Genomic DNA, 10,305 nt, shown 5'->3' with positions numbered 1-10,305 from the left:
ATGTGTTAGAGGAGCCACCACAGTGCCACTCCTGGGAATTGAGGCTTCTGTGGTGGAGGGTATTGCCAGCCAGCTGCAGTGCCTCACAGGTGCTGCTCCCCCTCTCTCCAGCAGTGTGATGGCTCAGGGGTGCCAAGCAGCACCTGCCACACCTGACTGTGGGTAGGGTGCAGAGGGAACACTGTACTTCCTGCTCCACCAGCTGTGCAGCCATCTCTGCTCCCCGGCCCTCACGTCAGTGTGTGACAGAGGAAGGGGTGAGGAACAGGGTGTGACAGCTGGCAGTTGGACTTGGCTAAAGGGAGGATGCAGTAGTTCACACAGGAAAAGAGCTCTGCACGACCTGACTGGCTCAGTTTGTTACAATATATAGAGCAGCTGGAGCCTTTGTGCCATCAGGCCTTAGCACACAATGGCAACCGCAGGAGGGGAGAACTTTGCTTAGGGCAGCACAGTTAATACCACTTCCTCTACCAAAAGGATGTTATATTTACATGGCAAATACAGAGCAGTTCTCTTTTATGGGAAATACCAGGTAGACCTGAGTCTTAAGTACACTGCTCCACCAACAAACCTCTAAGCACAGATGGCGCTTCCAGCCTGCATTAGCAGTGACACGCAGTATTCGTATTATCTGGGGAAAAAAAAATTTTACTACGAGATGTGACTTTACATTGGATACAGCCTCATTACATTTGAGTCACAGGTGTAATGCCAAGAAGTTTCATTCCGTTGGCTAGAACCGAGCGTGCAGCTTGAAAGAGACAGAGCCTTGCCTGGAAAACAAAAGAAGAGTCATCTTAGGGTAGTGCTACAGAATAGGGTGTGGTTCTCAGAACAGCGTGCATCCTCTGTCCCCACCCTGGGATTCAGACCTACATATAACCCCCATACTGAGAAACACACCAATGCTGGCAGCATTTACACGAGCTGTTGTTAGCCCATTGCAGTGTCAACAAGACGGACAGCTGGTCAAACAAAGGAAGCTGGAAAGGCATGTTTAGCCAAGCCCTCTGGGCAGAACAAGCAGAGATGCCTGTGGAAGAGCTAGCAGTGACTAAAAAATGAAAATCTTTCATGCATCAGGGGCTGGTACAGCCCTGAGGGTACTGTTGGAATTCCCTCCTCTTGCCCTGCCTGTGTTAGAGGTTGTCAAGCAACTATGGGCTGCTTTGAAAATTTCACTCTTCTTTGTCAATGTCTTCGCTGCTACACAGCTGGCTGTTTGCTCCAAAAACCATAGTTCTTGAAAGCTTGTAAGATATTTAGAAAATATTTTTTTTACAAGATAAGGAACTTAAGTTTTCCTTGTAGCTTGGACTTAGTCCATCTCCAAAGCAGGAATACCTACAGCATCTAAGCTCAAATACAGACTGCAGCTCCATCAATTCCACTGAATGTTTTTCCCCCACAGCATAGCTCAACACTTAAGTGTGATTTACTACCAAAATCAAATAAGTAGTTGCTTTTGAAGTAGATGAAAGAAAGTAAGAAAGGCAGTGTAATTAGCGTATCATTTATTGAGCATTTAGGGGGTCAAACATTGGGAGATCAGTAGAAAATAATTTGCATTTATTTGGGACTGCAGATAAAAAGTTGTGAGCCCCTAGCTTTAGCTAGAAAGGCACAACGGACAACTTGGGATATGGAGGTGGCAAGATGGATTTAGTTCTCTCCTAATTCTCTGTCTTCCCACATAACCACTAAAGGAAACCATCAAAAATTAACCGGCAAGTTTAATGCTCAAATGTTTACTCTTAAAACATTCAAAAGGAAAGGTGATGAGAAGGGGTTTGACTGGATTTGGAGCAGTTGTCGTTAGGGAGCATTGTGTTTTGGGAGGATTAAGCAGAGCAGCAGAGCAGCCCTTTCCAGAAGGCACAGCTACGAAGAGCAATCCCTGCCTTCCCAAAGCAGTGCCACCCACGGGAGAGCCTCCCTGTCGGCTCCTCCGCCTGCAGGTGTGTATTCACGCAAGTGGTTACACAGCTGGACTGGCAAAGCCAGAATCCTTCCTCTGGGACACCCTACACAGACTCTAGCCACCTAAGATGCTGTACCATACCTGTGCTACTTCAGGGGTGCTGCCTCTCACAGGAAGGGTTTTGTGTGCCACGGCTGCAAGATGGCTGGAATGGAAAACACAGAGACAATGGTGAGAACGAGCAAGTCGCTCTGGGCTACAGAAAGCAGCAGAACTGGAAGGGTCACCCACAACTGCAGCATGCCAGAGGCTGATTTACAACAGCCTCTCACCTGGCTCAAGGAAGGCATGATTTTCTATAGCCTGCGTGGTGTCAGGGCATGCCATTAGCAACTTATTGCTCCTGAAATAACCCCAAAACAATCTCTCTGCTACCTGCCCATTAAAAAACCAAAACCATCCTCAAAACTGGTCTGGGAAATCCTTGAGATTCTACCCTGGCATTCCCAAGGTGTGTGATTCTTTATACAATTTTTCTTAATTTGTTAAAGCCTTCCCCATACACAGGCTCTACATCTTCCTCCACCAAGTCTATTCTTGTGTTTCACAGTGCTGTCAAATCAGACAGGTCCCTATGGGAGTCACATACACAGTATGACTTACAGAAATAAGCTTTGTTCATTGGCTGAGATAGTGGTTGAAAATGGTTTGGACAAAGTTTCCTAGCTGAAATTTTGATATTTGAGAGGATGTTATCAGCTTAAATCTCCTTAAGATTTCATTAGTCCAGTATGATTTTGGTTCTGACACTGGGTTACAGCCAAGTGACTTTTTTCCTAAAAGCAGGTAGTTTCTGAGAAGGCTTCTGGCTCCAGCCTTGATCTCTACTATTTATTATATTATTTGCTATCCTACTTTACTTTATACATTTCCTGCTTCAGGGAAACTGTCCCACAAATTTGCATCTTCCCACTTTTTACTCTTCAAAGCAGTGCAGATGTGAGGGCTGCAGATCCAGCTCAGGAAGACCTGTCCTTACGGGAGACGCCACCAGTATCAGCCATCACCTTACCTAAGTGTGAGGAGGTAGCTGACAATGTGCTTGGGTTGCAGATCCTGAGAAGATCTATACAGGACCTCATCGTACCTGTGAAGGAAGAAAAGAATTGTTTGGTGCTGGAGTAGTAGAGGGTGTGCTCAGATATAAGGCTCATCAGACTTGCTTAAGTCAGAGCAAGCACACAACTACAGCTGTAGAATTAGCAAAACTGATCTTCTGAACCAGACCTAAGCCATGTCTTTAGCACACAACTCATTATTCCTTCCTCGTTCACTTATTATTGAAGGAGATTGCTTCTGCTCCTCATTTTGCAAACACCGTAGATGGCAGAGCTCAGAGAGGCAGGCTACCCAAGAGAACACAAGAGCTATATTTGCTCATGGAACATTATGTCTGTTTTTACATCTCAACACTAATTGTAAGTTCCTAGGAGCAAAAAACATGTTAAATAACCAAAAGAGTCAAAATAGTCTCTTAGAGGGCCTTGCCTTTAGTAAATGCAGCTTAGACTTTTAAGTAGCTAAAGGGAATCTTGTAACATTAAAAGAAGACAAAAACAATGTGATTTTACATAATCCTGGAATACAGATTGCCACAGAATCACAGAACAGGTCAGGTTGGAAGGGACCACAGTGGGTCATCTGGTCCAACCTCCCTGCTCAAGCACCATCATCCTACATAACTTACACAATAGTTGACTTTGTAAGACAGTATTAAACTGGGCAGTACAGGCAAAGTCATGAAATCTATGTTTTTATTTCATGTGTTCTGCTTTCCTTTTTAACAGAAGGTACCAACACCTCTGGGGCTGAAGAGATTTAAAGTGGGCAGTGGACTTCCTAATCTTTGCTCAGCTCCCAGGCCCATCCCTGCCAGCATGGCCAAGCTGAACTGCCCTGGGATCTTCCTCCTTTAAAGACAAGCTGCAGAACTGGGAAGTGCACTCCAATAACAAGGGCTCAGCAGTCACGTAAGAGCTATAGCACCAAGGAGGGAGCGCTCCTCATCCCATGGGTGGGTAAGCCACAAAAACACCTCTTACACGTGCACTCAGCAGCTGATCTTAGCCAGCATGCCCGAGGTGGTCACTGCTGGGGAAGGTCGCTGCCCTCACACACTGTGCCACTGACGTGAGCGAGACAGAACCAGGGGAACCTCCACACGGTCTCAGGGCCAGCACAGACACCAGCAGCTGTTGGTCCCTCAGAGGCAGCAACGTGGGTACAACGAAATTACTACTAACAAGCACCATCAAACAGCCACTGATGAAAGCTTCAAACAAAGGTGGTACCAAATAAAGGACCCTGATTTGATACCAGCTTTTTTGCTTCGGGAAGCTGCCATTTCAGCATTGGCCTACAACAACTTGCTAAGATCATTTTATCAGTCAAATAAGTCTGCTTTTGCAGGGTTATACATAGAATCATAGAATGGCTTGGTGGAGATCTTAAAGATTCTCTAGTTCCAATCCCCCTGCCAGGTCTGGTTTTGGCAGGTTACTCAGAGCCTGGACTAGTGGAAGGTTCCATCTTCTGTCTGCTACCTTCAGTCTACTGTTTGTTAGACTGAAAAGTTAATGGTATTCAGAATTGGGCAGCTATTTTCAGGTAAATGTTTGGTATATTTTCAAACAGCAGAAGCAGAGCCTTCTGACAGGCTTTTGACAACTCAGAAGGGTTTATTATGGAAACTTTTCAAGAAGCATTGAGTCATGGCAACTCAGAAGGAGGACTGAACAGTAATTGTTACTCCTGAAACTGTGGAATATTTTAAGATGAGTTTCTTAGCCCTTGAGTGCCTGTTCTAATAGATAACCTAAATACTGCTTTCTGCTGGAAGTAAAGGCCCCTGGAGATGCTTCACAGAGATTCCATATGGTACTGGGCCAGGCTCAAAGACCTTCGCAGACCTGAAGTTCAATAAAATCAAGAACCCTGCAGTGGATCAATAACTTCTGTCTGAAAATTGACACAAGTCTGCAATGCAGTGATCCCTGCACATAACCCTGTCCGTTTTCACACATAAGACACATACACTAACCTGATAAAGCCCAAGAAACGACCCTCATGTTTTCCATGAAATGCAATGGCACTGGAAAAATAACACACTACTGCTCTTATTTAGAGTGCTGGCTGGTCCTGTTGCTCAAGAGAACGTGCAGCATATGATGAACTTCAGGCAGACCTCTTGAGGCAATTACAGTTAATGATAGGACTCTACAGGCTACAGGCTGAAAGGAACCACCTGGGACACTGGCATGACTTTTGAAAGTCCAGATTTTAAAACAGATGCCCTCAAGAAGGTCTTAGTATGGTCAAAAGAGTTAACTCTCTAGCACTGTACAGTGTGCAGTGCAGTATATAGGACCTCTCACTAGGAATTCTGAAAGCTTCAGATACTTCTGACTCCATCACATGCTGTGCAACACAGACAACTCCCTTGTTTCTGTATTTTAACTGCACATCTATGAAATAATGAAAACAGAAACAGCTCAACTTTAAGACTGGATTAATGAAGAACATTACTGCTATTAACAGGTATTAGTTGTGCACATTCAGTAGCTCTGAAGGATGCTGAGCTACTGGATGTGCATGCACACACTCCATTTCACCTCACCCAGGAGCACTTCCTCTCTCTTTTCCCACATGACAAAAACAGAATACAAGGGACCAACTAAATCTGCAGTTAATATTTATATAGAGCCTAGCATACTTTTGTGAAGACAAGAAAGAATTAAGAGGATCATGTACACACGGTATGTTCCAAATATAGCTTTTTCTGTCATATGGCTTCTTAAAGCCACAAAAATTTCCAAGTGAGGGCTACTGTTGCAATCAGTGGGGCACAACAGACAAGTCATTGCCTGAAATAGCCATTTTTTCTCATGAGCACGCAGTCTGTGCCTTCTCAAAAGGTTGGCAGCATATCCAGAAGTTTATTTTAAGAGAATTGCTATTTGGAAAGAAAACTAGACAAACCTGAGAAGATGCTGAAGAACAGAGATGGCGTCTGGCTCTTGCAAGCATGCCACGTTAACATCAGTTAGCTGTGCGCTCCCATGCATCCGTTCTAAACTACGGTGTAAGAATGGAAAACAAATGTTGGGATGAAAACCTCCTGTTAGCAAAGCTGAACAAGAAAAACAGTCATTTGTGTTTTTAAGAAAAAGGGTAGGCTCCTTCTGCTCAAGATGAATGGAACACTGAGACAGACTAGCTGACTTCAACTCAAGACAAAGAAATATAAAAATTGTGCCAGCCATTCAGTATCAACAGGATTAGACATATCCATGGACAACAGGTCCAGAAGCTGATGCTAAAAGGACTAGAGAGGTACTCAGTACCCCACTAATGGTACCTTGGCACCACCAATACCTAGATGATGAGGGAAGAGAAGGGGAACAGAGTACAGAAAGGGATCAGGCTTGCACACTCTCCCTGAGCATCACCTCCTGCTAGCATTGCCTCAGACAGAACACCAGGGTGGTACAGACATTTGGCCTGATCCAGGAAGGGGTCTTACATGAAAATACATACTGATTTCTGCATTAAGAATGCTCTGACAGTTCATTATAATTAATAAAAGTGCTCAAACTTGCCTCTTCTGAATCTCTTTTAAAGAAGTAATTAAATGTGTTAGGTGTTTGACCTGAGTCAACAGGAAGGGATCTGGTTTTAACCTTGGTTACCAACAGAGGGAAATAACAGAATGTCAAAAAAACCCCACTAGTTACTGCAGTAGCCAAAAGTTCTGTGATGTGGAATATTTTACAAGTATGTGCGTTTTGGTTTTTATGTCAGTTTCCCTAATCCTAGGGCTACCATTCCTCATCACTGACACCAACTACAGAGAGGCTGTTCCTAGAACTGGGAAAGTACATGGACAGGTAGCTCAGTTCTGTGGAAATGAGGCAGAAAATTCATTTTAATTGACTTGCTCTTCTGGGAAGTTTCAATGATTCCTATCATAAAGTCACACCTCTGCTGAAAAAGCGAACGTGTCATATTTTAGGAAGGAGATGACACTACTACTTAACAAAGCAGTAAGTTAATAAGGTTAAAAATCATGTAAAACTGTACTTTTGTGCATAAACACTAACTTACCTATGGAGTCTGGCATGGGTATACTGCAAGAACACACCTGTGTCTCCACGACTTTGAAGAGCTCGATCCCAGCTAAACTGATAATCAGATGAGAGAAGGCCCCGGAAGTCCTGGAGAAATAAATCATTGTCACCCAGATAAGGCTCTTATCTCAGTTTTTAACTTTTCACAGAAGATGCAAACAGGTCATGAGGCAGCTCAGACTCACCTGAATTATTAGTGCTGCAAGACCAACCTTCTCTGCTGTCTCCATAGGGTCTTGTATCTCTTTGGTTGCTGAAGAGAAACAGAGAAAGAAACAATAGTTAAGTCTGCAGTACCATCATGACTCCCTTGCTCAGACTTGGAGATGCCAATAAAATAGCAGATCTTCCAAAACCCTAAACTAGCAATAGGAAATTGTCAGGATGCATGCAGCAACAAGTCCAGAATATAAACCTTTCTTAAAAGCTGAAATATAGATGTTTCAGATGGGCTTTTTCCCACTTCCCCTAGTATGTGTAACACAGATATTTAGGTCAGAAAGGTTCATTACAACAGGATAGTGAGACTACCCTAAATTCCTCTTCACAGTTCTGACAGCCAGTCTCTAAGTTCAGGAAGAGAACGAGAGGGCAATTCAGATTTTGTTGGAAAACTGATAAACTACAAGTGACACAGGTGCATAAACAACCAAAAAAAAGTTGTTCCAACGGTTAATGGAGCATTTGGATACATTCAGAGAGTAGTCACACCATCCACTAAAGAAGATACCTAAATTGACTATACTCAGAGAATCTGAACTGAGAGAATTACAGAATGGTTGGGGTTGGAAGGGCCATTTAAAGATCATTCCAGTCCAACCCTGGACTGTGAGGTACTCAATACCCCACTAACAGTACCCTGGCACCACCAATACCTAGAGGATAAGGGAGTACAAGCGGAACAGTCTACGTAAAGGGATCAGGCTTGCACACTCTCCATTCACTCCAGCATTAAAATGTTTCCTTTGCACTCAGCTATGACACCAATATTTAAACTGAAGTCTAAGCTCCAATCCTCTCTGCAGTAAAACTGGTTTGAATCGAGGGGCACCTTTCTATCATTTTGCCTGACCCCCTTCTCCTGGTCCACTCTACAAGCAAAATCATCTGGATTAAAAAAGATGAGGAGGCAGAGCAAGGAAGACGCACACTATTTAATCTGACTAGATGGTTGATTCAATCCAGCACCTAACTCCAGAGAGCACAAGAGGGGGCAGCATTTCACTGAGAACCGCTTAAATCTCTACTGCATCAAGAGGAAAAGGTCGCAGAGCCACAGCCCGAGTGAGGGGAAGGCAAATATCCCCTTCAGTGCATTCTGCTGCAGAGCAGTGACCTCCTGAGCACTCTGTGAACAGCCACGAGGCTGGGAGGATGACGAGGCAGTAGTGGAAGGCAAGCTACAGTTATTCTTGCCAGAGAAAACTGTCAGAGTCAAAAATCCTTTGAATGAAATCTGACTGTTGCCTGAACTCCAGCCCCAACACTTCTATGGACTAGTTTGTCCCTCCAGAAAAAAGCAACTATTGTCTCCAAAAAGACAGGTACTTTCTTCCCACTGTGAAAGCATGATGAAATAATATCACTGAATGTTAGAATTTGCAAATCTGTAATTTAGGGAAGTTCAGAGACTTGCAAAGAATTATTTTAACATTGTTTATATTATAAGAGGTAAGAAATGCACATATCAGGGTCTATCATGGTGATTAGTCTCATTCAGGGAAAAGTGAAGGGTGGAAAAGATGACACATTTTTGATCAACATAGAACATCAAAAGAAACTAATAAGACCTGAAATAGCTAACTTTTTGAGGAAGTCATGTTTTGTAACATCCTCGAGCGAACTTCATTTAAAACATCTTCCAGGAAAATTACTTCTCCTCTTCGAGTCTTCATCCCTTGAACTAGACCAAAAGACACATGCTGGCACCTGCGTCGAAAAGCAGCAGGACCTAAAATTACATTTCAATCAAGAGAAATGTTTGCAGTGTTTGTTCAGAGCTGGATTCTCTACCAGGAAACAGCAATAACAGCTGAATAAATAACACTCCAACGCAGAAAGCTTTGTGATATAATCAGTAACTCTCATTTCAGCAACCAAAGCTCCATATTTATTATATAATGGGAAAATTATGATCAGAATTATGATAACCTGGTCATTTGCGTGCTCTCAGGAACCTCTCTTGCTACTACCTTTAGCACAGAGGCCTCAATGCAATAATTTGCAATAAATTGAAGAGAGGCAGGATGTAGACAGATCAAATTACTGTGCCAACACAGATCTGTTAATATAATTAGAAAGGGAGTCATAATAATTCTATTGTGGGCACATTAAACTAAAAGTATAATTAATCATTGCCAATAATAAAATATTCGTTGCTTCTGCTTATAATAATCCCAAGCATTATTCTGGACCCAGAATCTAAGACAACTTTAAGCACTGTGAAAGGAGGCAGTCTAGTCTTCCAGAAGGCTAAAACGCTATATTTAACCACAAAAGACATGCAGTCTGGCAGAGGAATATGATTTAGTTTGCAGATCCATTACTGACCTTTGCCCAGATTGCTAACAGGATTGGTAACTACAATGAATAACAGCAGGGATACACTTCCTTGCAATAGATACTTCAAGCCTGAAGCATGATTCAAACTCAGATTCAGATCACTGTTAAAATATAATACTTCAAGAATAATAATTTAATATGTCATCACACAATATCCCAGAAGCTAAGCCACAGTCTCTTAAAGATTGTTTCTCTTTTTCACATCAAGCAGTTATGAAGTTAAATGAGAGACAGGGTTGTTCTTCACATCCTGGACACATGGCAATGACTCCATTTACAAATGAATCAGGGCAGCAGGAGTGGGCATATAGAATGAAAAGGTTGGTGCTGAGGACCTGAGGCCCACACTGCACACTATTCTAAGGGTTTGTTTTGGGGTTTTTTTCCTCCTTATTGGACTAGTATTAGTTGGGTCCTACAGGCCAAATGTCTGCTTCCACTCTGGAGTTCATTAGTTGCACACCAGCATCACATCTTGTAGCTTAGCTTCAACCAAAATGCCTACATTATGTGTGCTATATGGTGGTAGGTGGACACAATCAGGAGATTCTCCTCAAAAGAACAGTCTACTGAAATTCCAATGTACAAATTATTCATTTTTAAAAAAAACCAATCAACCCAATAAGGTATATA

General features: G+C 42.9%; 1 protein-coding gene across 1 annotated transcript in view; it reads right to left on the bottom strand.

Annotated features, from left to right (window-relative positions):
* Nucleotides 1-628: 628 nt before the first annotated feature.
* Nucleotides 629-10,305, bottom strand: part of RARS2 (arginyl-tRNA synthetase 2, mitochondrial) — a 34,172-nt gene continuing 24,495 nt past the window's right edge. Inside the window, exons 14-20 of the mRNA XM_032681944.1 lie at nt 8,915-9,039; nt 7,296-7,363; nt 7,088-7,197; nt 5,963-6,058; nt 2,997-3,071; nt 2,066-2,129; nt 629-776 (exon numbers count right to left, since the gene is read on the bottom strand). Coding sequence (XP_032537835.1) covers nt 690-776; nt 2,066-2,129; nt 2,997-3,071; nt 5,963-6,058; nt 7,088-7,197; nt 7,296-7,363; nt 8,915-9,039 — 625 coding nt within the window. The 3' untranslated portion in view covers nt 629-689. The remainder of the gene's footprint in view (nt 777-2,065; nt 2,130-2,996; nt 3,072-5,962; nt 6,059-7,087; nt 7,198-7,295; nt 7,364-8,914; nt 9,040-10,305) is intronic.

Source organism: Chiroxiphia lanceolata, chromosome 3, assembly GCF_009829145.1.
Source record: "Chiroxiphia lanceolata isolate bChiLan1 chromosome 3, bChiLan1.pri, whole genome shotgun sequence".
In the NCBI taxonomy this organism is placed as follows: Eukaryota; Metazoa; Chordata; class Aves; order Passeriformes; family Pipridae; genus Chiroxiphia; species Chiroxiphia lanceolata.
This window is presented reverse-complemented; position numbering and strand designations above follow the sequence as displayed.